General features: G+C 52.0%; 2 protein-coding genes and 2 non-coding genes across 4 annotated transcripts; 2 read left to right on the forward strand and 2 right to left on the reverse strand.

Annotated features, from left to right (window-relative positions):
- The first annotated feature begins 3,551 nt into the window (after nt 1–3,551).
- RPL23 (ribosomal protein L23) lies at nt 3,552–8,408 on the forward strand. The gene is made up of 5 exons (XM_061557693.1): nt 3,552–3,653; nt 4,717–4,800; nt 5,780–5,908; nt 7,323–7,436; nt 8,277–8,408. The coding sequence occupies exons 1-5, from the start codon at nt 3,641–3,643 to the stop codon at nt 8,357–8,359; spliced, it is 423 nt and encodes a 140-aa protein (XP_061413677.1). The 5' UTR covers nt 3,552–3,640; the 3' UTR covers nt 8,360–8,408.
- A 3,377-nt stretch (nt 8,409–11,785) lies between these two features.
- Nucleotides 11,786–26,721, reverse strand: TNFAIP6 (TNF alpha induced protein 6). The gene is made up of 6 exons (XM_061557685.1): nt 26,225–26,721; nt 22,395–22,532; nt 21,263–21,424; nt 20,573–20,801; nt 15,823–15,863; nt 11,786–14,999 (listed from the first exon to the last, which is right to left on the reverse strand). Exons 1-6 carry the CDS (start codon nt 26,343–26,345, stop codon nt 14,599–14,601), a joined length of 1,092 nt encoding a protein of 363 aa, XP_061413669.1. The 5' UTR covers nt 26,346–26,721; the 3' UTR covers nt 11,786–14,598.
- TRNAG-UCC (transfer RNA glycine (anticodon UCC)) lies at nt 17,628–17,699 on the reverse strand. Its single transcript has one exon. It is a non-coding gene; the product is annotated as a tRNA-Gly (tRNA).
- On the forward strand, nt 24,031–24,102 carry TRNAG-UCC (transfer RNA glycine (anticodon UCC)). The gene has a single exon. It is a non-coding gene; the product is annotated as a tRNA-Gly (tRNA).
- Nucleotides 26,722–26,776: the final 55 nt, after the last annotated feature.

A 26,776-nucleotide genomic window follows, 5' to 3' on the forward strand; every position in this document is an offset into this window, starting at 1 on the left:
TCCTTGTCCTTACCCCGCACCTCCGATTAGCACGGTTGGTTACGTACGGTGTGAAAGTTCAACATACATGCACGTTCGCCGCGCCCAGGAAGCGAACTCCGATCGCGGGGTCGATAGCGCAGTACGCTAATCACAGCCCCACCGCTCCCCAGCCCTTGGCAATTACACATAATTTGATCGTGGTTACCGATCAATTATTGAATCATGTTCTCAAGAGAGGACACTCAGTGGCAAACCTTGGATTGCACTGCATAACAATCCGTTATGCATTATGCATCGAGAAGTTTCATGTTAATATCTCCATGAAAGCACACGCAAAGACACAGATCCCCCGTATAGGCCAAACGGATTTTTGGGGCAAGTGCCGTTAGCGAGCGCCTTTGACGGCCAGCGCGGCACGCGAGGGCGTGGGTGGCCAGCAGCATGCCGTAATAATTATACGTTAATTAATAGAGCTTCTAGAATATAACAACAATTATATGTTTAGCGAAATTAAATTCAATGCAGCCAATGAGACGGAACAAACTAGGCAGAAAATGCAAGAGATACGATACACACGACACAAAAATAATGCAATCATGAATCGAATTGTAATTTTTTTGTGTGCAGGGGCAATGAGGTGGTGAATGTGGGGGCTGGGAGGAGAGGGGACATTTAAATGTCCAATGCTCAGCTCCAATTGACACACGTGTCAGCTGAAACGGGGAGACGAAACGTGGGTGTTGTATTCACTTTGGCATTGGCAAGTGGGGCAGTTGAGAGGCGGCTAGGATATGTCAACTCCCTCGCCTGGTATGCAGGAGGTCGTGGGTTCGATCCCGACCCTGACGCCTTTTGGATATTTGGAGTTTACATGTTCTCCCCGTGGTCGCGTGGACTTTTCTCCGGGTCTAACGGGTTTTTCCTTCCACATTTAGAATCAACATCACGCGTTTAACTGCTATTAGAAAAAAAAAATCCACGTGATAAGCCACTTCGTAGAGCAATCATTTGTGGCCAGGTCGCTTCTGAAAAATAGCTATATAGCTCAGTGGGCCTGATAAAATAAAAAATAGTTTAGTTGATTTCGCCAAGAAGCTCAATTTTCGCGGGCCAGGTTGCAACCATTACTCGGGTTCGACTCCCTACTGTTTTAGATTTGAAGCTTTCGTGACTGCAAGGATTCATACTCTTAGGTTTTTTTCGGTAAAGTCACGTAGGTAAAAATAATGATAATAAATGAAAATAACTCAATTAAATCACGACGTTTCGGAGGCAACACAAGTCTCCGAAACGTCGTGATTTAATTGAGTTATTTTCATTTATTATCAATTTATTTAATTATTATTTTTTACCTACGTGACTTTACCGAAACAATCTAAGAGTGTCTCTGCTGTTATTTTTTTATATTTGAGAATCTGTGGCGATCGATCTCAACAGCCAGCCATAGAGTGCCCCTGTTATGGGCGGTCTTTCGGACCTTGACCACTTCAATGTGAAATTGCAGTTCTTGCTCTGCATCGACATTAGCCATAAAAAATAAGAAGATGCGTGATCTTTATTATAAAAAGTGTGATAATAACAAAGAAACGAAAAAAATCTGATTTTTTTATATAACCCTACAAGTACATTCCGTGTAATTAAATGTCATGTCAAGAAAATAAAATTTCCTGTGGAGGGAACGTTTGGCTCGGGCCCAGCGGTTCGTAACTTGGGGCGCAGGCACCCCCTGGGTGTGCGAGATGCCCTTTCTGGGGGTAGCCAGACATGGGCAATTTTTTTTTAAAGGTAAATCATCGAAACGCAAATTAAGGCACGGACACGTAAGTACAAGTACTTTATTTCATAAAACCATAATTACATTTAACATCTTCTTGGTTATTTCGGTAAAGTCACGTAGAATGGAAACAATAAAATCTTAAAAGTAAACATAATAAAATCATTCTCAAGACGTTTCGGCCACAAGAACCAAGAAGATGAATCCCTGCAGTCACGAAAGCTTTAAATCGAAACATTTAACATTTTTTTACGATTGAGAACCGAAGGGGTGCAAGGCTGCAGTAAAAGGTTAAGAACCACTTGCCCGCTCGGCCATGTCGCTCAAAGGGACGATGACCGCTCGTCAAGGCTGACGGCGGAGTGGCGGTCAACGGAGTCCACGCGACGCAGAGGATGTCCGCCGCCGAGATGGGGGACGATGACGGGGACGAGCGACAGAGGGATCGTCGCTTGTCGCAGATTCGCGGTTTCTAAACAGCGGCCGCCATCATTAATACCGGCGGGTGCATTAACCATAATAATCATACCCGCCGTTTGCTTCGCAGTGGACGTTAAAGATCCCGTGACGTAGTTCGCAAGAGCATTGCCATTGCGTGGCGGCGTCATGGTCGAAAATTTTACAATTTTTTAAAATTACGCCGGAAATTTTTACTATTTCAATCATCGGCCCCCGACTGGGAAAACTTGATCGGACCCTCCTGGATAGAGTCACGAGAGGTCGGTAACAAAGGTGAAGCGACGGTGACATCAGCCCGTGTGCGGGTGGCGAGATGGAGTGTTGCATCACTGGACCGCATTTTTCTTTCGTATGGCTGCTGATGTAGATGCAGAGCAACAATTACAACTTCACATTCAGGTGGCCAGGCCCAGATCAGCTGGACCGTGAGAGTTGACAATGGCTCGGAGAGGTCTTCATTCAGCGGTGATTTGATCGCGGCAGATTATGATGAAATTGAGAGACGTCTTCTGGAAGATCTTTCTAAGCAGATGGTGGTGGTCTTCTGTCCTCTGGGTGGTGTGGACATGCGTTGCTATGGAGAACCACCTCCCAGGGTGGTACGGGCATGCGTTGCTATGGAGAACCACCTCCCAGGGTGGTACGGGCATGCATGAACTTGAACTTGAATTGCCTGTGTCGGGTGGAGGAGGGCCTACCACACACATTTTGCTCACGCGATGCCTTCTAATAATTGTCTAACGCGATGTTTGAACGTTTGTTATCGATAAACGATTTGCAATCCTCTGTGGTCGTGTTGTGGCCAGGTCGCTTCTGATAAAGAAGTGAAAAGCCCATTGGGGCCTTCCCTTTAAAACAACATACAATTGTTGAGTTTTATTTGTTTATTTACTTGAAGCGATTTGTTCACCTTTCCTATACCTTACACCGTTTGTTGTTTTAACATTCTAACAAACAAAAAAGAGCTGATTTAAAGCTTTCGTGACTGCAGGGATTCATATTTTGGTTATTTCGGTAAAGTCACGTAGAAGGGAAATAATAAAATAATAAAAATATTAAACAATAAAAATTCTCACGACGTTTCTTTTCCAAAATTTTCTTGCTGTGGATTTCACACCTGATGATTGCTTGTGTTGCAGTCGAAACGTCGTGATAATTTTATTGTTTTAGATTTTTTATTATTTCCCTTCTACGTGACTTCACCGAAAGAACCAAGAATATAAACAAAAAGAGCTTCACGGCTCTTCGGATTCTGCTCGCACGTCACGATGGCGTCACCGAATCGGGCGTGCGCGGTGACGTCACCACGCCTCCCGCGACGCGGTTGCGTCATCGCGTACGCCCCGCCCTCCCGGGCCCCGCCTCCCGCCACCGCCTTCGTCCTCCCACAATCCCGCGCGGCTCCCTCTTTTCCGGGCCGCCAACATGTCGAAGAGAGGTGCGTGACGCCGGCTCCCGCTCGCGGTCGTTGCAATCCGTCGCCATCCTCGCTCCCCCTCGCCTCTGCCCCGTTTTGCCGCCGCGAGGCTCCCTCGATACCAGTGCCCGCCTGCAACGGCGCGGCGAAGGGAGTTGCGGCTGCGGCGGCAGATGATGATTACGGGCGATGGTTTGGCGGTCGATTGCGAGCGGTGGATTTTCGTGGCGGCCATCGCGCTGCCGCGATGTTGAATTTAGATTCATTGTGAACTGAATGCTCGTCCGTTTGTGTAGCTTTTACGTAAGTAACTTCACGTGTGCGTGCGTGTGTTGAGAGTGAGTACGTGTTTGTATAGTTAGACTGGGCATAGACGCGTCTGTGCTCTAGGCCTGAAGCCTGAGTTGAACGATTACAGGTAATCGTGACTTGGGGTATAAATGCCGCGTTGGCTACATGCTGACTGCATGTTGCGCAGGCCACGTTCATGTGATCAACCGCACCTATGAACCTGCGCGTACTTTAGGGGGGGCTGCGTATGGGCATCGCGGTAACTGGGAAGACAAAGGCGGGCGGGAGGGGATGAGCGACGTGCTTCCCGAGCTGCTTATACCTCTTAAACGCAAACACGCGGCTCCCTCTGAGCGCGTGTGGCGGTCACGATTCACCCCACCACGAACGAACACGCGGGGCCGGCGGTAGCCTCGAGTGCGGCGTTCTTTGTGATTGGCAGTGGTGGTTCATACGCGTTCATAAATTTGTTTTAAAATCCCCACACGCATTGGTGTCGTATGGGTTCATAATTGCGGATTAAAGGTGTAATTTTAGATGTGTCATCCACGCGGTTCAGACGCAAAGTGGATCTTGTCCACCCTGAGGAGTTGAAGTAGAAGCGGAGTGTTGACGGTCGATGGTTTCGGATTCGTGGCCGCAATCTCAGGCCACGAATCTGTAACGCCGCCATGAAAAGAGGAGAAACGGTAGTCGCCGTTTCGGGCAATGGCCCTTAATCATGTCATCATGCGAGAGGGGGGGAGGAAGAGGAGTGTTTGTGGTGCCGGCTGACGTCGAGTTCTCTTGGCAGGACGTGGCGGGTCGTCCGGTGCGAAGTTTCGCATCTCGCTGGGTCTGCCCGTCGGCGCCGTCATCAACTGCGCGGACAACACTGGTGCGTGGGCCCTGTGTGGGTTCGTGTGGGCCTTGTGTGTGTGTGGGCCGTGTGCGTGCGTGGGCCTTGTGTGTGTGTGCGTGGGCCTTGTGTGTGTGCGTGGGCCTTGTGTGTGCGTGGGCCTTGTGTGTGTGTGTGGGCCCTGTATGGGCCTTGTGTGCGTGCGTGGGCCTTGTGTGTGTGCGTGTGGGCCTTGTGTGTGTGCGTGGGACTTGTGTGTGTGTGTGTGTGCGTGGGACTTGTGTGTGTGTGCGTGGGCCTTGTGTGTGTATGTGCATGGGCCCTGTGTGGGTTCGTGTGGGCCTTGTGTGTGTGTGTGGGCCTTGTGTGTGTGTGCGTGGGCCTTGTGTGGGATCGTGTGGGCCCTCTATGGGTCCATGTGTTGGATGCGTGGGCTCTGTGGGTGCTGTTATGTATGTTAAAGCTCTATAGCCAGCCGTGCTAATTGGAGGTGGACGAAACCATGCGTGGACCCCCCCAACTTAATTTTTAAAAAATTAGGCCATCAACACAATGGCTTCTGTGCAGCATCGCTCGTTGACTTGATGAATGGGAAAGAAGTGGGGATGGAATCTATGCAAAGGTAAGAACATAACAGCTATCGGTACCAAACCTTGAAGCCGTTATCGCCCGCGAGAGACGTTCCTTCCCAAAAAGCACCCGCCCCGTAGTCCACGCGACCCTGATGGGGTGGGTCGTCACGGGAAGGAGAGCAAACTCGGCATTGCTAATGGGTGAGGGGGCAGCACTCGCTGTTGCAGCACCTCTCAATCAGTAGTGCTACAGTAAGAACCACGAATAAACTGGCTTTAGAGCTGCTATATATTTATCAAGTCACCACGGTGGGGAAATGTGGCCCATTTGTTTGATGGCTTGCAAAAAAATGTTGCCTTTTTGAGAATTCAATAATGTTGGTGACCGTGAAGTTGGCGTCGTGTTTTTGACGGCGTTCGGTTTGTGTGTGCCGCGTGTTTCACAGGCGGTAAGAACCTGTACATCATCTCGGTGAAGGGCATCAAGGGTCGTCTGAACCGTCTGCCAGCTGCCGGTGTGGGCGACATGGTGATGGCCACCGTGAAGAAGGGCAAGCCCGAACTCCGGAAAAAGGGTCAGTTGCCCTCGCGTCAGGATGGGGCCAAACTACATTTGGGATTTGGTGCCATTGTTCATAGCACAAAAGGCCACCACGGAGAGTGCTTTGCTCGTGAACTCCCAGTGAGTGAGGAGGTTTGACTTCATGAAGGTCTTGCTGGATGGAATAGAGGACGTGAATGTAGCTGAGTGTAGAAGATCTTGGAATTAGAAGAGAAGAGGCATATTATGGCAGTTTACCCAAAGGAGCAAAATCTTGTTAAAATAACAGATGTGTAAATCTAACAACTAGATAAAGGAGCGAAAATCATGAGATGTGAACAGTGAGTTGTTCCTTTCCAAAAAGCACCCGCCCCATAGTCCACACGGACCCTGATGGGGTGGGTCGTCACGGGAAGGAGAGCAAACTCGGCATTGCTAATGGGTGAGGGGGCAGCAATCGCTGTTGCAGCACCTCTCAATCAGTAGTGCTACATTCTAAGTCGTTCTCACACTGCGCTTTGTGATTGGTGAGCGTGTCCAATTTGTCATCGAAAAGACTTGTATTTGATTTATGGCTTTTGTGTACGGCGCTCTGTTACCCCTGGATGAAGCGTGATATATACGTCCAGTTTGTGTATTCCGTATTATTATCAGCTTGTCACAGTTCAGCCTCCCCCCTGGCCCCTCCATCCTAACGATACGGTGGCTTTTCAAGACTCGGGGTAGGGATTAACAACTCGATTTTATCTTAGCCTGAAAGCAACGACGTGTAATTTACACATGTATCCTAATTTATTTTCATGATTGATGTCAGTTTTTTTAAATTGCAATGTATTTTAATGTTACATGGCTGTGGGCCAGTTTTCATTTTGTGGTTGCTATGTGTAACGTGTGCTGTTTGATCGGAGATAAATTACAGTTTGAGCTAAAATTGTTATGCTATTTACTAGTCATGCAAAAATATTCAACATTTTATGAAGTATAAATTCCATTTGGCCTTTTCTGATGAAGGGCTTGGAGTGGATGATTTTGCATTGGCCATTAAGGGTCTCCTGAGTTCACGTGCCGTGCGGGTTTACACGTGTCCATTGAAGCAGCATTAGCACATTCACATACACGCTGAATAGCCCAGCATGCATGGCACATCCAAGCCAGCAAGACATGAACAGTCCATTGACTGATTAATCCGTTTGATTCCGGATGACCCAAGCGGGGTTGGTTATTTGACGCTAATGGATTGGTACTTTATAGAAGTCGATATCTGCTGTGGTGGTTGTGAGATGAGAGTAGGGGGAGGAGGGTGGTTTTTATTGGTCTTGATGTAAGGATGTTGATTGTGCTTTTTTAAAGAGGGCCACAAAAGTGCTTGGGGGGGGGGGGGGGTGTGGAGGAGGTGGCATGGGGAGGTGCCGGTCTTGAACTCTGGTGGCTTTGTGTGTTCCGTGCAGTGCATCCTGCGGTGGTGATACGGCAGCGGAAAGCCTTCAGGAGAAAGGACGGGGTGTTTCTCTACTTTGAAGACAACGCAGGGGTCATAGTGAACAACAAGGGCGAGATGAAAGGTGGGTGGTGCCTCTGATGGAAGAATGTTAATAAATACTCTCGCTGATGATTGCTGTGACTTGGTGAGGAAGTTTGACCGAAGGCCTTACTGGATGGAATAGAGGACATGAGGAGAGCTGCATTTGGAGGATCTTGGAATGAGAAGATGTGAAGAGAAGATTGAGGGATATGACAGTTACCTCAAACGGAGCAAAATCTTGTTAAGATCACAACAAGACGTATAAATGTAACAACTTGATATCGGAACAAAAACCACGAGACCGTTGTGAACAGCGAGTTCCTTCCCAAAAAGCACCCGCCCCGTAGTCCACGCGGACCCTGATGGGGTGGGTCGTCACGGGAAGGAGAGCAGACTCGGCATTGCTAATGGGTGAGGGGGCAGCAATCGCTGTTGCAGCACCTCTCAATCAGTAGTGCTACATTCTAAGTGGTTACACAATGTGGACAGCACATCCCGGGACTGTAAAGCCCACAGTGACGTCCGCTGTACATGTTGCAGCAGTGGTGGGATGCGTTGATAGTTAAGTGAGCGTAATAGCGATTGTGTGGACAGCACGTGTCTCTGGGTACCAATTAAGTTATGCAGGTGGTGGGGTTGCGAGTGCCTGGCTGAATATTCTCAGCGGAATTTCTAATTGCGTGTGGGTTTTTGTGAGTAATGTGAAGAGTAGATGGTTAAGCGTGGTTGGTTGTGTAAGTGTGCTGTGGTGAGTGTTCGTTTGTGCAGTGCCTTGATTGCGTGTGCGTCCTGGTAAAGTGAGTAGTTGCTTGGGCGTTGTCGAGTGGCTTGTCATCGTGTGTGATTGCGAGTCGCATTGATGGGGTTTGTGTCGTTTCAGGCTCTGCCATCACGGGCCCCGTGGCTAAGGAGTGCGCGGATCTGTGGCCCAGGATTGCCTCCAATGCTGGCAGCATAGCCTAGCCCTGGCCCACATCACGTTTGTCACAATAAAAACAACCATCCAATTCAATCGAACGTGTTCATGGGCGTATGTGCGCACTTTTGTGTCTCAAAAGGTTGGAAACCTAACACATTGGTTGGGGTTTTGACTTGATGAAATTTGCACACGTATATGTAAAGTACATACAAATGCACCGTTAAAACGTCCTTGCGTTCCAAATGAACGCATGCAAGCTATTCTTGTACACGTGGCAATCGGTTTAGAAGTTTTTATGATTTTGGTGAAAATGTAAAGTATCCTCGGACTTTTTGTACAGCTTACAGGCTCTTAAAGGCAAAAAGGTCATTTAAATATTGATTTACACCAACCAGGTTATATTAATCCAAGCTGCATTCCCATGGGGTGAGTTTTAAGGACTTGACATCTACTGACATGTATTGACTAGACCTGGGAAGAGTTAATGTGAACAAAGGTCTTATTGGTGGTAGCTGCTGCAAGTTTTTTTTCTTCCCCAACGTCGCAAATAAAGTGGGGATTAATGTTTGAGAATGGGCTAAGCGAGCGCTGCGTCATGTAGTTTCTGTACATTTGCAGACCAGTTGCTGGGTGTGTGGCCCATTATGATTGAAACCTTGTTCCGGTCTATTTTAATTCAAAACACTTGCCTGGCTTGTCCCTTGGGCTTGCATGCCATCGACCATGAGGCCCCTTGGTGTGTTATTTGGGCATCATTTCTTTGCAAGGGAATGCTTTTGACTCCTGCGTTGGGCTTGAACCAATGATGAGTTGTGAAATAATCAAGAACCAGTTTGGCACGATATTGCATGTACGTATATTGAACCGTACTAATCGGAGGTGTGGGGAAGGACAGACTCAACGAAACAGTTTCCAATCGAGATGTCTAGTCAATAGCTCCAGTGGCTTCCTAATATCGGGAGGAAGAGTGTTCCAGACGGCCGCAAAAGGGCATCTGAAAGTGCCAGATACAGTAACCGTTTGCTCGATGGCTAGCCACAAGCCACTGCGAGGATGAGTTCTCGTGATTATTCTGCTTCTTGATCGGTGAGGTATTCATTTGTGCCAAGCACTGGGTGATGAGTGCTAGTAATGTATGTGACAACTTGGAAGCCATTGCAGCTCTGCGAACATTGGATGGAAATGGCCGGATCTTTCAGCACCCGTCACGACGCGCGCCACAATTGTGTACGCTAATACAACGAGCGTCGTGCAACATTTCCAGGCTGCCTCCACAAATGTGCATAGCCCCCCATGTCCTAAATGCATAAATTCAGTCGCATTAAGTCTGTACAACCAAACTGGACCGGTGTGATGCTCTTCCAGGAGGCTATGTTGACAGTTAATACAGTCATGCTAAAGATGCTTAGGGTTCAATGTTACTGACGACTTCAGTTTAAGGCTCTTGAATATAAAATGTGTAATTTTAATAACAGGCTCATGGAGTCGAACGAGGGCCTCGATAGTCTCAACATTTAAAGCATTGAGCTCACCTGAGACTTCACGATGTTTAAGTCTCGATATTAGAGAGCCTCTAGGCTGATGTAGATGCAGTGCAACGACTACAATTTCACATTCGGGTGGTCAAGCAAGCCCCAGACAACAGCAGCAGCGGATTACGTTGCTCTGATGTCTCCTTCGTATGTGTGGATCGGGGCATTGCGTCGTCGTTCGGCCTGTTCTGTATGACCACATTCGCACACTACTACCGGGGAGTTTTTAATTCTCCATTAGTTTGTGCGTCGTCACCAGGTATCCGCATCTCCCTGCTGCTGCCACGGTTTGCGCAGCAGTGGATGCGGTTTAGGGTGGACCACGTGCTTTTTGGTAGATGAAGACCAGGCATCTTGAATAACCAAACTGCCTCTCACCCCCCGCGCACCCCTCCATCCACCCACCGTAACAGTTGTATTATAATCAATGCACCCAGCACAATGGGGGAGATTGTGTAGGGAGCGTGCACACAGTGCCGCCCGTGTGGGGAGATTGTGTAGGGAGCGTGCACACAGTGCCGCCCGTGTGGGGCGTGCCGAGTTGAATCGCTTAACCACTTCCATACGCGCGTGCCTTCAAGGTGCACGCCATCTCTGATTCAATCAACAGCCCCACCCACTTTAGTGGCGAGGTTTCTCGCTCAACGTGCGAGCTCAAATTCAATGACGCAACACGATGCATTCGGCGCTGTTTATAGCGCCAATAAATGTGACCGCACGCCTTGTAAGACATTCTACGGAAACGGTGGGAATCGCGGAGGAGGAGGCAGACTGCGAGTCAATAGGATTATAGCAACATTGGATTATATAATGAGTGAGTTATGGTTAGGCATGCCTTGGACTCTCTGGGTTGTGCTTTCAAAATCAGAATATACCGGAGGAATCTGCTGAGCTACAAAGCTTGTTTTTGTTCACAAATGTCCAGTAGTTAATCCGTACTCCATGCCAGACGAGAAGCGTTACATAAAGTATGGAGCGAGAAATGTCGCTCTGGCCGATTGAATTTGAGACCCTTCGCCTTACGGGGCTAAAGGACTCCTGCGTGAGCAAGGAGGGAGAGAGAGGTCTGTGCGTGTGTGAAAGACCTCGTTGTGTTAAAACAAATTCAACCCAAACGCCCCAAGAGGACGCCTTCCCAGCACTGTAGGTGGCCATCGAGTGGAAGGAGTAAGCTGAAATGTTCACATTTGGGAAATTACCCTGGGGGGTTCATCCGGCAGTTGATGCGGAACACTGCGACCCCAGAAGCCCTGCCACTGAAGAATTATCTCTGCCTGTCGACGCTTCTCGAACTCCTGGCCACGCCAGCTGCTTTTCATTTCACGCGATTGTTCCAACGAATGAGCCGAGTCTCGTTCATGTACCGCATTGACTTAACACATTCCTGCGGAGGGAGCTGGTAGGAACGTTGGGTTGCTCGGTCAATGGCCAGGGTCAACAGCGGCGTGGTGTATTCCGCAAATATGCCCGACTGTGAGGGCGGGCACAAGCCGGCGTGAGTAGGTTAAACGTTAAGTTTTATAAGGGCACCACGGGGTGACCAGCCCCACCCAGCCCCTCCCCACCCAGCCCCTCCCCACCCAGCCCCACCTCTCCCATTTTTGGATGCACGACGGACGGACACAATAATCCCTTGTCAGCTGGTGGAACCAGGTGGTTCCTACAAGTATTACTGCCGGCTGACGACAACTTGGAACGCCGATTGGTCAATGTTTTGAGACGCATCTCCAATATCTTGAGGCAAACTACTTCGATTGCTTCTTGTTTACGCAAAATAAAAACAACACATTTGTGCATTAAGCAGTGGTTGGCAGTGGCACGAAAAATAATCTGTGAACACTTGTCAACAGCACTGCATTTACACGATATACAACAAGCCACGTTTCTAGCAATATCCCTTCATACACAAGACTGTGCGAGAGTTGAAATCACGCCGAGTTTAAGTGACAAACTGAATGTTTAATACGTTCGAAGTGTGTGCGGTCGTTCGTTAAGGGGCACAGTACGGGGTACATCTGCCAGTCATCTCGGTAAAGCTGGCACAGTCGGTGGTACAGCTTGTGCATCTGCCAGTCATCTCAAATCAGTGAACCCATCGCATCCGGGATTATCCCGTGACCTGCCAGCGAGCCTCCGACACTTGACGTGGCCTCAGCGTGCACCTAGCCTGGCACAGGCGCTGTGGTGACGTCGCCGTCACTGAGTGGCGACTGGCGGGTCCTGTCGTTGATTCGAGAAGGGGCAGAGAGGCCCATGGACCCCGTCACACTCGAGAACAGTCCGGTTCTAATCACGGGCTGGCTGAGAGAGCTCTGCGAACATGGCCATGGTCAACATGCTCCTGAACAATTAGCCGCCGGGTTGTCTAAAACATATATCAATGTCCCTGGCTTGTTCCGCACCACCGCCGTGTGCCTTCGCCGCGTCAGCTGCTACGGAATGAATTCACGCAACATGCACGCAAAGAACACAATCTGGCCACTTGTGTGTATGTGTGTATATATAGGCTCTCACGACCGATACGATTCATAATCGGTTTCATTTGGGTTAGGTCGTCGTGTAAATAAAATAAAAAAACGGTGTGTCGTAAGCCCTCCTCCACCCGACACAGCCAATTAATAATTACAAGTGTCACGTAAAATCAAGCGTGGCCAGACCCAATGCACTGCTTGACAACATTCACGTAATGTGGGTAACGACGTGTCGCTGGATATCGCATTCAGAATCTTGAGGTTGTTTAAAATGAGCTCAGATCTCGCACCCTCGTGCATGTTGTCAGATTCCTCTCCCAACATCAACACCGCTGCTGCTGCTCAAGCCGTCATATATTTGGCCACGTCTGGTGCACGTGACACTTGCATTATTAATTGCCTCTGTCGGGTTGGAGAGGGTTTACGACAAACCTCTGTACACGATCAAATCCAAAATAAGTCAATTATTAAACAATCTGCCATGTCTTAAGTACAAATTGCGTACATGCGCTATATGTATAGTTACACTATACGCGGACCTCGGTTATGACCAGCATGGCACACACACGTGCGCGCGCGTGTCCGCATGCATGCGTTGTGTGCACGGGGCTACGCGTGGCGACATAAACACGCACACGGACCTCACCTGATTGGAAGCATCTGCACACGCGAATCGCCTTTGGCTAAATCACCAGGAACGCGGTGGAGCGCAACACGCCTGTAGTCGATCGACGCGTTTGGGGAGCGCTCGAATCGTGTGCCGTGATGCGCGTGCTTCCTTTGAGTGACTCCTCGTGTTCGCGCCATCGGAGCCGTCTCCCCGAGGGGCGCACGGCGAAGCGGTGGCGAACGTCGCCCCGGGCCCCGCACTTTGGGGGGGGGGGGGGCGCGCTTTGACGTCACGGTGTCAGATGTTTGTAGGCGTCGGGGGGTGTTGCCTGCAGGAGTTGCACACCCATAATAGAGGGTTTTTTTCAGGTGTTAGATCGCATAAATAATTGGTATTGGTCGCGAAAGCCTGCTGCTGCGTGTTAATAAGCCAAATAGTTGCACAGCAAGGGGCCGAGTGGATGAGGGCGAGGTTGCCGCCTTGCGTACTCCAAATGCAAGTAGTTTGAGGGCAATGTTTTTAAACTTGGAAAGTGACCTCGCTTGTAATACAATGGCCACACTGCATTGTCAAACGACACTGCCTTGCTGTAGACGGAGCGCCTCTTCCTGTGCGCCGCGGCATCTCACGCCGACTCGCATCTCACACACTCGTGTCGACACGTTTTAAAGGACACCCCCCCCCCCCCCATGTGGCACAAGGTGCCTCAGCACGTGACCTGCGAGCAGCTCTTAGTTTGCTTACTAGGGGACGATGATCGCTCCGTGGTCTAGCCGAGGGCACCCCTAGTGGCAGCTGTCCCTATGCGGCACACACGGGCCACGCAGCACGTGGCCTGATTGACAGCGCGCACTGTGTTCTGGTTAACACATCTGAAGTGTTAACACCCCTGATGTGTTGTCCAGGGCTGCCTGCCAGATTCCAACCGCGAACCTCTGGGACAAGCGGCGAACGTGCTACCGCTGCCTGTGTTGATGCATACACACACACACATATGCATCATATGTACACCCTCTATATGCGTATGGGTGTTTCTAAGTATTTGGATATACGTCTAATTCAGTGTGATTTCACACGTACGAGTAGAATATAAGTGTACATTATGTGTGTGGTTTGTATGTATGTGCAATACGCACATACCTGCACGTGTGTACTTATATGTGCATACAATACACGCGTGTGTGTGTGCACCCCGCGCATGCTATATCTGTGTGGATATGTGGTTACTGCAGTTTTTAAAGCATCACGAATATATACAGGTACGTATAGGAATATTTGTGTGCACCCACATTATAGCATATTTGCATATGCCATATTGCTGGTGTGTATGTAAACTATACATGTGAACATTTGCATATGTATACACCCTTGTGTATCTGCTGATGTGTACACGTGTGTGTAGACCGCATGCACACACACACGTGTGTGTGTATAATTGTACACATACGTGTGTACGTGTGTATGTATGTGTAAATCTGTAACGAGAGAGACACACACACCTACGTACGCGTCTAACGACGATTCTCAACTACCTGGCGGACAAGACACCCAACTTGACGCATTCGGCAATTACACTGTGGCCTTAAAACGGAATAACAAGATATAATCGGCGACGTTCCGGGCAATGGGCCTTCTTCAGAGCACACGAAGAAGGGTCACACCGAACAACACTAAGCACTGCCATTGGTGCTGCTGCTACTGTTGCTGCTGTTATTGATGCTGCTACTGCTGTGGTTGTTGATGCTGCTGCTACTGCTGTTGTTGTTGATCGTTTCTCCGCCGTAGTTGCTGCGACTGCTGTTGCTGCTACTGTCGCTGTTGTCGCCGCCACTGTTGATGTAAGCAGTGTTGTTGACGCTGCTGCTGCTGCTATTCGACTTGTTGTTGTGCTTGTTGTTGTTGTTGTGCTTGTTGTTGTTGTAGTCGTTGTAGTTGTGCCTGGGTTCCCACGGTGTCGGAGTGGCGCCCGGGAGCGAACTTGGCCGTGTCGGCTTCAGGACGCGGTAATGCGCCACGAAGCCGCGGTCGGTCACAGACGAATCCGATCGGAACTTGAGGGTCATCACGTTACCTGGGGGGCGGAGTGGGGCAGTGGGGGGGGGGGGGTAGGCATGGGGCAGGGGTTGGATATCACAGGGACATCAGAGCGCATGTCAGGACGACGTACCCCTGGCGATCCAGCGCCCGCTTGGGAGACGAGGGTTTGTGCATCACAGCGACTTATGAGATATCACACTCGCCCGGGACTGCGAGAGTCCGCGGCGTGGAGCGAATGGATTCTCGCAACCATCTGTGCGGAATTATATTTGTAGGCGTCTGTACACTCGTACGCGTGGAGTTTCTCCAGGTTACTCGGGTTTCATTCCCCCATCGGGTCAAACTCTCATTCATGGAACGAACCAAACACGCGCGCACCTGGGCGTGATTCTGAAGTCGTGTGTCTCTCTGTCTCTCTCCGTCTCTCTCTCTCTCTGTGTCTCTCTGTCTCTCTCTGTCTCTCTCTGTCTCTCTCCGTCTCTCTCTCTGTCTCTCTCTCTCGCGTTAGACTCGTGTGTTCTGTCCTTGCGGCACGATGGCAAGACGTTCAGGAGCCGAATGCCACCAACGTCGACGCCTGCTGCCGGCCACGACGAGAGAGCTTCAGGAGAGAGAGGGCGAGAGGGCGACAGATCGAGGCAGTTCGTGCCGTTTTTATTTCCCTCCTCCTCCGTTGCAAACGCACAGACCTGCAGTGGTTCACGACTCCGCCCCAATAGTTTGGGCTGCATGGCCACAGTCGCACTGTGCGTGGCTTGCCTCCTGCCGGGAGTGGTTGTGCCGCTACGAGAAGGTGAAGCTGCGTGATGTGGCGAGTGTACGAGCGAGTGGGGTGCGAGAGGGGGGGGGGGTCTTACTTGTGCTGACGATATCTTCGGGTAACTCGCTGCCACAGAACCTGCGACGGGAGAGACGGCGGCGTGAACGTCAGCGCCCCAAGTTGGTGCGTTACTCCGCAACCTGCGATGAGCACGGGCTGGTGGCCACGTGCTCAGGCGCGAGCGAGGCTCCACCAAGACCCGCCAATCGCGACGAAGCGACTGTGACGTCACCACGCGCGCCCGTGCCAGGCGAGGTGCACTTCGAGGCCATATTTTGCTGTCTTTTCTTGGATTTTCTGTTTGCACTCAGTCAATTTAAGATGTTTTCTTGTTCATGTTTTTGTTTTTTTTTGCACCCGATTCAAGAGCCGAATGGCTCACAGGGCGTGTACCTAATAAATGAAACTTGAATAAATAATTAAACTTGAAAACGTGAAGCGTCGAAGGCTCGCTGACGGGAGGTCACGGGAACAAGACCCAGGTGCAATGGGTTGACTGACTGAGTTGACTGGGAGATGCACCCATGTGTGCCCCCTATACCCACACAGCTCACGGCTAGAATTAACAGTACAGCAAATAGGTTGTCGCGTGCGTTTGATCGGATCAACCCGGAGCTGCGCTCGATCCCAGTCGGGATCTCGGAAGCTAAGCAGACTCCAGCCTGGACATCGTTCGGGTGCGTGACGGGGGCTTAGCGGTAGAGGCACGTGTCACGAGTGAGTGCTCTACTGGGATTCGAACCCGGCTCCCTTCGTCGGCGGCTCGGATGCGGCCTACATGGCCTCATCACACGCTTGCTTACGACGCACCGGATGAGGAATTGATTATTAAAATTAAAATTAACATCCTAATTATAATGAAAACCCTCCCGGAAGAGGGGAGTCGTGGCGAGTCTTGAGACTGTGAAGAGGCTTTCTTGGCAAACCAAAAATAATTGGTGCGCTCGGCCCTCTAGGGGCACCTGAAGGTCGCCGATCGAGAGGAAGGCGGCGTCAGTTGAACGCGCAAAGTGGCTCTCCTCCTCCTCCTTCTACGTAACCTGGGGTGCACACACCCCCTGGAGGTGCGAGACATGGCCAGATGTGTTTTTTGAGAAGGTAAATCATCGAAACAAATTACGCACGAGAATAATGATGATGGTGATAATGGTCAGAGGCGTCTATCGGGGTGTGGGAGCCAGGGGGGATCGTGTGGGCCCCCCTCGCACCCCCCCCCCCCACGAGGCCTTCAAACTAAACCGGTCGTATTACATCCGACTTCGAAGCGCGGCCCCCCTCCCCCAAATAAACACGGGGCCCGAGGCGGTCGCCCAGATTCGCCGTAGCCCGAGGGACGGTTCTGATATAATTAATGGTTCTTGGTGTCTGTACCCCGATAACAGCACTTGCTCCAACAGCCTGTCACAGGCTATACGGGGGGTCTTTGCCTGTTGGTATCTGCACCTAAACCCCAGCCAGAAGATGGTGGTGACGTGGCTGTGAGAGACCTCTCGACTCTGTGTGTAACAAAGGGCAGAACTAAAGACACACTCTGGTTGTTGTTGTTGTTGGCGGTGGTGGTGGTGACGATGATGGGACCGCGATATCTGGCAGAAGGAAGGCAGCGATGGCGCGGTGTGATGCCACGAACGGATATTTCGTTTACGGCCCCTTTGATCTTTTCCGATGAGCGCAGTTCGACGTGGGTCTTGGACACGTGGAGACGAACACCATTAATTATCACTATTTAAAGCACAAAAATGTCGTATTAGTACATTCATAAAAATGATAAAAACGACAAATATAAACGGGTGGGGTGAGGGGGGATTAGTTGAAAATAAATATATATTTAAAAATATTGGTTGCGACGGCCGGGAATCGAACCCGGGTCCACTGCTTGGAAGGCAGCTATGCTCACCACTATACCACCGTCGCGCGCGCACTCCTAAGCGCGCGCCACGCGTTCTAATTCTCGGCAGCGGAGTGGGAGAGATGGCGATGATGGAGTCACGCTGGGTGGGGTTGTTATTTTATTCCGTTAAATCGCAGTTGCTCGCCGCAGAACCAAAAAGCCGAGCGGCCAACAACAAACAAGGTTCTTATTATTATTAAACTAAGATTGGGGGGGGGCGGGGGTGATGATGGAAGGAGGAAATTCCAAAGTGGAGTCGTGCTAGGGAAAAAGCAGAACGAGAAGTGAGGTGACCTGCAGTGTGGTGAATGTGTGGGGAGTGAGTAGTGAGTGAATGCGTGAGTGGGTGGATGTGTGAGTGGGTGAATGCGTGAGTGGGTGGATGTGTGAGTGGGTGAATGCGTGAGTGGGTGGATGTGTGAATGGATGTGTGAGTGGATGCATGTGTGAGTAAGTGAATATGTGAGTGAGTGAATATGAGTGGGTAAATGTGTGAGTGAGTGAATGTGTGAGTGGGTGCATGTGTGAGTGGGTGAATGTGTGAGTGAGTAAATGTGTGAGTGAGTTGGTGAATGTGTGAATGTGTGAGCGGGGAATGTGTGAGTGGGTGAATGTGTGAGTGAGTGGCTGAATGTGTGATTGAATGAGTGCGTATTTGTGGCATGCAGTGTGAATGCTGTACATGCTCGTTAGGATATCGTCGAAAGAGTCTGGAAGACCGAGTCCTCAACATGGGTGGAGAGTTGCAGACACGAGAGAGAGAGGTGAACGGGAAGGGTACCCACGGTAGTCGCGATAGAAGAGTGACAGGGAGACGACTGCCTACCGATGAGCGAGTTACTGGAGCGAATCCGTGAGTGCTGGACCATCAATCGCCCTGACTGCTCCACAATGTTTGAATTTAAGAATAACGTCAGGGTCGCTTAAATCATTAGCACTACCTTCATTGCTATAATTACATTCGTCACAGTACTCACAAAGACAAAGACTCCCCGTATAGCCTCAACAGACGTTTGGGGCAAGCGCTGCGAGTGAGTAGCACCTCTGAAGGGTCGGCACGGCACACGAGGGGGTGGGTGGCCAGCAGCACCACGCCTGACAGGACACCACTACTGCCAGCACCATCACAATAGCATCGCGGTGGCTAGGAGATGTTAACTACCTCGCGTGGTATGCAGGAGATCGTAGGTTCGATCCCGAACCCTGACGCCTGCATAGCGAGATGGTGCATGTCTCTCTCTCTCTCTCATCACCATCGCGGTGGCTAGGGGATGTTAACTGCCTCGCCTGGTATACAGGAGATCGTGGGTTCGATCCCGAACCCTGACGCCTGCATATCGAGATTCTGCGTGTCGCTCTCCCCGAGGTCGCGTGGATTTTTTCTCCGGGTCCTCCGGTTTTTCCCTTCCAAAATAAAAAGTCAACATCGCGCGTTTAAATCATTCGGCTGCTAGAAATTCCCACGCGGCAAGCAACTTCGTTGAGCTCTCATTTGTGATCGCCTCGTCCCTTCTGACACAAATAACTACGGAGCTCAGTGGGCCTTACCAGGTAAAATAATCAAACATAGTTTAGTTTACAACAGGCCTGACTTCGTCTCTCTCTCACGACCCGCGCTCGTCACGCCGCTGTGTGGCCTTCACCACCACGGCCGCAGCTCGATGACTCCTCCTTGACGATCTCCCGACTCGTGGGAGGTGGACGCCTTATTTCCCACGATGCGCTCCAGCGCGGCTTAGCGAGCTCCGTCACGTTTTGTTTATTTTATAAAATTTTATTCGAGCGGTAACAACGTTTGGCTTCCGCGAATTGCGCAAATCAAATATTGGGGGTGGGGGGCCCAACCTGACCCCCCCCACAAGCCCCGAGCTGACAATGTAGCCACGACGCCACTGAGTCCAAACGCGTGTATGTGGAACTTCTTTCGCACCGCACGTAGCCACCCGTGCTAATCACACAACACAGCACCGCCCTTGGCGCTGCAACCTCGTGGCGGTGTCGCTGCGATGGCCACGTGGCCCCTCGCCGCCTCTTGCCGGGATCGGGGGAAACAAACTCGCGGCGTTCACCGCGAACGCGTTGGGGAGGCCGTGGCCGTTCCCTTCACGCCGCGCGAACGACGAAGCTACGCGATCTCGTCGCCATCGTCACTCTCATCGCCATCATCGCCATCGTCACTCTCATCGCCATCGTCACTCTCATCGCCATCATCGTCACTCTCATCGCCATCGTCACTCTCATCGCCATCATCGCCATCGTCACTCTCATCGCCATCGTCACTCTCATCGCCATCATCGTCACTCTCATCGCCATCGTCACTCTCATCGCCATCATCGCCATCGTCACTCTCATCGCCATCGTCGCCGTCGTCGCCGCGAGCACCATCACGGTCAACGTCGCCATCGCTGCCGTCATCGGCATTCGGTGGGCGTTTAAACGACCACGCGTCAACCCTTCACCTCCACCACCAGCACCACCAGCACTGTTTGCCGCTGTAACTGTGAAAAAGAGCTTCATAGCTCATCGGATTCCTCCTCCTACAGTCTAAATACACATTCTGATTCTGAGTGGAATGGGAGGGGGGGGAGCCACTGCCCCCAGTGGGCATGCCGATACGTCGCCCCAACGTCGGCCAAACTTTCCATGTATAATGGGTTGGGGCTGTCCCTCGCTTGTCTCTCTACCTCCTCCCCTCCATCCCTCCACCTCTACCCCTCCACCTCCTCCCCTCCACCTCCTCCACCTCCTCCCCTCCACCCCTCCACCTCCTCCCCTCCCTCTCCTGCCTCCAGCGTCCCGTGGCGGCGCCCACCGTGTTTAACGACAAATGTGGCACGCTCACACCGCATCACACCACACCTGCACCCGCACCACATCACACCACATCGCACCACACCTGCCCACGAGCCCCGAGACGTCGTCGTAGCTGTCGTAGACCTCGAGGAAGTCGGCGAGACACGCCACGGCGTCCTCCTCCACGCTGAAGTCGCTGAACGAGATGACCACGCGGCTGCCGTAGGGCACGCGGATGTGCCAGTAGCAGATGCTCCTGTCACGGTAGGCCGGGTAGTCGGGTGACGTGAAGTCCCTCTGCTCCTCCGTGAAGATGCCCCCGCACTGCTTGCCTGGTGGCGATCGGAAGACGCGTTTGCCCGCAAACTCAGGTTCGATCGCGAGCTCGTGCGCACACACGCACACCGCGCGCGATCGGATTAGAGGCAATCGGTTTTTTTTCCTGCCGATTGTTGTGAAGCAGACACACACACAAATAAAAGTGAAAGACGGACGAAGAGAAGAGCGGGGACGAACGAACGCGGAGGAGAGAATCGCGTCTGACAGAACACGGGGGGAATGAATGAACGATTCGTAGAGTGCATCGTGGCTGGTGGTGGTGGCGACCCGCTCACGGCCAACACCGGTGACGATTATCTGAACTGGTGCTGGGCCTCCCCTACGTTGGCTCAACCTCAAATGAGTACCCGGTGCGGTGTGTAAACGTCGCCGCTGGGGGAACAAAGGCGGCCGGGCGTGGTGCTGCCCCCAAGAGTCCGCCAAGGCTACACGGGGCAGCTTTGTCCTTGTTTACCCTTGGGGTTGAAGCAGTAGGCGTCCCACCGCTCCTCCTTGTCGATGCGAACGCCGTACTCGACGACGCCCTTGACGCCGAAGCCGCAGTTGTGGCTGGGCTTCACGATGGGGTAGCCCACGCGGGACCCCGCCAGCCAGCCTGCCACGCAGTTGTGCAGGCCTGGCAGAGAGAGAGAGAGACACACACACACAAATCTCCTCTTCTACACAACGCGATTATGAACTAAAGCTCAATTTTAATTTTACCAGGTAAGACCCCCCCCCTACCGCACTGAGCTGCAACGTCGCTCTCTTTTCAGTAGCGATCTGGCTCGCACGAGTGATGGCTCATCATCATCAACACGTGGCAATGTTATAGCAGCAGCTAAACAGCTCTGAACGCGTTGGTGCTGATTCTGAATGTGGAGGGGGGAGGTGGGGGACCGGAGGACCCGGAGAAAAATCCAAGCGACCACGGGGAGGGAGACGCCGCGAACTCCAAATACACAGCAGCAGGCGTCAGGGTCAGGGTCAAACGCATAGTATGGAAGTCAGAGTATGATGATGATGAGTGGCACGTGTTATGATCGACGTGATGGGGGCGAGCGGTGAGTGACAGATTCATCGATAGTTGTGATGATGACGGGTGGTGTGACGAGTGATGGCGTGACGAGTGGTGTTGTTGTGACGAGTGTTGTTGTGACGAGTGTTGGTGTGACGAGTGTTGTTGTTGTGACGAGTGGTGTTGTTGTGACGAGTGTTGTTGTTGTGACGAGTGGTGTTGTTGTGACGAGTGTTGTTGTTGTGACGAGTGGTGTTGTTGTGACGAGTGCTGTTGTTGTGACGAGTGGTGTTGTTGTGACGAGTGTTGTTGTTGTGACGAGTGGTGTTGTTGTGACGAGTGTTGTTGTTGTGACGAGTGTTGTTGTTGTGACGAGTGTTGGTGTTGTGACGAGTGTTGTTGGTGTGACGAGTGTTGTTGTTGTGACGAGTGGTGTTGTTGTGACGAGTGTTGTTGTTGTGACGAGTGTTGTTGTTGTGACGAGTGTTGTTGTGACGAGTGTTGTTGTGACGAGTGGTGTTGTTGTGACGAGTGTTGTTGTTGTGACGAATGTTGTTGTTGTGACGAGTGTTGGTGTGACGCGTCCCACCGGCCCGCTGCGCCGTGCGGAGCTGCTCCACCGTGGCGAGGTCTCCGCCCTCGAAGCGGCAGACGGCGCGCGCCTCGCGGAACGAGAGGCGGTAGCGGCCCTGCCGCGCCTCGCGGTGGTAAACACCCGCAGCGCTCTCTGCCAAGGGGACACCACGGGGGGTCACCACGGGGTCACACCACGGGGGTCACGGGGAGACACCACGGGGTTCACGGGGGGACACCACGGGGAGACACCACGGGGAGACACCACGGGAGATACCACGGGGTCACGGGGAGACACCACGGAGGTCACGGGGAACCATCACGGGGTCACACCACGGGGTTCACGGGGAGACACCACGGGGTCACACCACGGGGTTCACGGGGGGACACCACGGAGGTCACGGGGGGACACCACGGATGTCACAGGGAGACACCACGGGGTCACACCACGGGGTTCACGGGGGGACACCACGGGGTCACGGGGAGACACCACGGAGGTCACGGGGGGACACCACGGGGGGGAGGGGGGGTGCCGCAGCGGTCAAAGATGGAGCGGTCACTCTAGACTACAAACTCATCTATTTTAGTATTTTACCAGGTGAAGCCCACTGAGCTATGTAGCTCTTTTTCAAATGCGACCTGGCCACAAACGATAGCATAACGAAGTGGCTTATCACGTGGAAATGTATAGCAGCCAAATACTCTGAACGCGTGACGTTGATTCTAAATGTGGAGGGAGAAACCGGAGGTCCCGGAGAAAAATCCACGCGACCACGGCAAGAGAGAGAGGCACCGCAAACTCCAAATATACAGCAGCAGCAGGCGTCAGTTTCGGGATCGAACCACGACCTCCTGTACACCAGGCGAGGTAGTTAACATCTCCTAGCCGCCGTGGTGTGGGGTAGGGGGTAGGGTGTGGGTCGATTATGGAGAGGTCAACTCTCCCTCTTTTGTACAGCTCATGTGGATGCAGAGCAGCAACGCAGCTTCACATTGAGGCGAGCAAGCCGGACAACCGCGTCACGAGCAGCGGAGGTCACTGGTGATGGACCAATGATGAAAGCGCGTTGCAGATGGAAGGGGTCACTGATAATGGGTCAACGCTAGGGGTTAATGTTAGGGGTCAATGATAGGGGACGATGCTGGAAGGGGTCACTGATCATCATCTCTGAACTCTGCCCTCCCTCTCTGATTCGCTTTAATTCCTCAAGCACCCATCTGAAGCGATCACATTTGCCTGAAGCGCAGTGATTCATCCTCTAACGCTGAATCAGATCAATCTCAGTTGGGCATTAATCTCTCACACTATGATCTGAAGGCAACGGATTCTGTACTCGTTCCATCGTAAATATTATTTCCCCCCATTCAAGGCAGTGTTTTATTTAAAAGAACACAGCCGGAATTTGTCATCTGTTCCACTTTGGAATTCCCTCCTCCCATCATGATCTACCCCCTCCCTCCAATTATTATTTTAATAACAATAATAACAACATTGTTTGTTGTTGGCCCCTCTGCTTTTTGGGTTCTGCGGCGAGCAACTGCGATTTAAAGAAATAAACGAACAACCCCACCCAGCGTGGCTCCATCATCGCCGTCTCTCCCACTCCGCTGCCGAGAATTAGAACGCGTGGCGCGCGCTTGGGAGTGCGCGCGCGACGGTGGTATAGTGGTGAGCATAGCTGCCTTCCAAGCAGTTGACCCGGGTTCGATTCCCGGCCGTCGCAAGCGATTACTTTTACATTTTATTTTCCTCTCTCACAGACGTCAGTTTGCGGATCACGTTTGTCGCGTGTTTTTTTTTTAAATCGATGGGGTTATTAAGACGCGCGCGCCGGAAAACGCGTTTTCATTTGGATGGCGCTACATCGGTCCACGTTGTCCCGCGCCCTCGGAGCGGCGGAGGCGGTCCGGAGGGGCGCGGTGCGCTCCCTACTGACAGCGATGCGAAAATGCACGTCCCATGGCAGGTCAAGTGGAAGGGGACTCAATCGTTCAGATTCAATGTTGGGATTCAACGTCACCCCACCTCCACCTCCTCTACCCGCCGTCACACAAAGAGCACTGCTGTTGTCAAACAAAACCGTACAATGCGGTCACGATACCCAGACGGGTGATGATGATGATGATGACAGTGGCTATGACATCGATGCTGCAGCTGCTGTTGCTTCTGCGGAAGCTGCTGCTGCTGCTGATGATGATGATGACGATGATGATGATTGTGTCGATCCCTCAAGGTAGCTGAGATATGTTCAGCTCGTGACAAACTCACAACCTCCCTTCTGCTGGTCGCCATGATGAGCGACCCGGCTCTGTTGTGTGAGCGCAGCCACATGCCCTTTGTCAATCCACTGCTGGGCCATACTTCACCACGCCGGTCGTTGCGGACAGGGAAGGGGGAGGGGGGGTTCCAAGGAACCGGTTCAACAAGATACCACTCGCTTCTGGTGTTGTTACACGTGCGGCGGGGGGGGGGGTGATCGAACTCAGGTAGCCGGGTTCACAGCGCTAATCACAGCACCCACCGCTCCACCGGCTAGTCGCGGTTAAGCATCGCGTGGATAAGGCGGCGGCTCAATGAAGACGAAGTGTCTGCTGCTGATGCTGCTGCTGATGATGCTGATGCTGCTGATGCTGCTGCTGATGCTGATGCTGCTGCTGCTGATGCTGCTGCTGCTGATGATGTTGCTGCTGATGATGCTGCTGCTACTGATGCTGCTGATGCTGATGATACTGCTGATGCTGATGCTGCTGCTGATGCTAGCCAAGCACACATCGCAAAGACGACTCAACAAATGTGGCGATAACAGACGTTTCGAGCGATGACCCTTCTTCATGGCACCACAAATATATGGAGTGGACACGAGTTGGGGACTGCACTTTACGCCGTGAGGTGGACCTGTTAAGAATGAGAGTTTATGATAAAAAAAAGTTTCACGATGACCAGCTTGTTGCTTTAATTGGCACGCGAATTTTAACCTATTACGGAATAACACCCCGGGTTGCGTCGGGGATGCCTTTCTGAAAGGTTCGACGGCGAACGTCGAAACGACGTCAATCGAAGCGATGCACGACGGGTGAGCGGGTGGAGACGGAGGCTGAGAGGCGGCGGATAGCGAGAAAAGGCGTAAGTGTGGTGGGTGAAAGTGTGGGCACTCACACAACGTGTATTGTTGTAAAATGTGTCCGGCCAGCGTGGACAAGTAAGGCCAAAATACCCCTCTCGTGGAGGCTCTTCCGGCAGCAGCGCCGTGAGCGAGACATTTGCAGAGCTGCGCCTTTGACCTCTTACAGCGAATCTGTCAATGCCACCGCTGGATCGACGCCTCCGCACATCCTGCGTGTCGTGGTGGTGGTGGGGTTGACCATACTTCACCACGCTGGTCGACGAGGTTTGGTGAAGGCGGGAAGCATAGACGTGGGCACCACAGTACTGTACAACAATGGAGAGATTGTGCTGCAGTGGCGACGCAACGAAGCACGTACCAGGTGGGAACACGGAACGGAAGTTGAAAAGTCGTCTCGGCTGCGATGCGATTTGAAAAACCGAGCCGTGGCGTTCTAACGAGTTGGGACTTTACCCGTGGCGAACTGCTCAATCTCTCTCTCTGTCTATTTCTGTATGTCTCTCTCTCTGTGTCTCTCCCACTCTTAGTCTCTGTTTCTGTTTCTCTCTCTCTCTCTCTTAGTCTTTCTGTCTCTATGTCTCTCTCTGTGTCTCTCTCTGTCTATCTATGTGTCTCTCTCTGTATGTCTCTCTCTCTGTGTCTCTCTGTTTCTCTCTCTCTCTTAGTCTCTGTCTCTATGTCTCTCTCTCTCTGCGTCTCTCTGTGTCTCTCGCGTACTCACCGAGCCAGATGGAGTTGTGCCAGATCCCGTTCCTGAACCCCCACGCGTCCCCGTAGCGGGGCTCGCAGACGAGGAGGAGGAGGACGGTGACCACCGACGGCACGAGCGCGGGACTCCGCATAGCTCCGCGAGTTCCGCAACTACCCGAGTTGTTCCTCGAGTTGTTCCTCGAGTCCCCGAGTTGTTCCTCGAGTCCCCGAGTTGTTCCTCGAGTCTCCGAGTTGTTCCGCGAGTTGTTCCGCGAGTGACCGCGAGTCTCGCGATCTGTGTCGTTGACAGAGACCGGCGCAATTTGAATGGGGTTGTTGTTGTTCTTTATAGAAATACAAATACTAATTTGAAGATAACAATGCGTAATCTCGCTTGCGGGTGTGTGACTGCTTGAGTTGGCGAGTCGGCGTGCCTGGCCGTGCGTGTGGTGCCGCGAGGGGGCTGTCTGTCGGCCGGGGAGGGGGTCGCCGTCTCTCGCTCGCTCTCCGTGTGCGTCACCGGGGCTCTGCTCGTTGCAGGATGCTTAGAGTGCGGGTTGTTTCTCCTCGTTTATAAAGCGAC

Source organism: Lethenteron reissneri, chromosome 23 (genome assembly GCF_015708825.2).
Source record: "Lethenteron reissneri isolate LAM-NWPU_2019-01 chromosome 23, ASM1570882v1, whole genome shotgun sequence".
Lineage (NCBI taxonomy): Eukaryota > Metazoa > Chordata > Hyperoartia > Petromyzontiformes > Petromyzontidae > Lethenteron > Lethenteron reissneri.

Coding starts and splice junctions, on each gene's coding strand:
- RPL23 (XM_061557693.1), top strand. Junction 4,801..5,779: donor CAACTGCGCGGACAACACTG/GTGCGTGGGCCC, acceptor CGTGTTTCACAG/GCGGTAAGAACCTGTACATC. Junction 7,437..8,276: donor CAACAAGGGCGAGATGAAAG/GTGGGTGGTGCC, acceptor GTGTCGTTTCAG/GCTCTGCCATCACGGGCCCC.
- TNFAIP6 (XM_061557685.1), bottom strand. CDS start 26,345: ATGCGGAGTCCCGCGCTCGTGCCGTCGGTGGTCACCGTCCTCCTCCTC. Junction 20,802..21,262: donor CTACTGCTTCAACCCCAAGG/GTAAACAAGGAC, acceptor GATCGCCACCAG/GCAAGCAGTGCGGGGGCATC. Junction 15,864..20,572: donor GTCTCGGGGCTCGTGGGCAG/GTGTGGTGCGAT, acceptor CTCCCGTCGCAG/GTTCTGTGGCAGCGAGTTAC.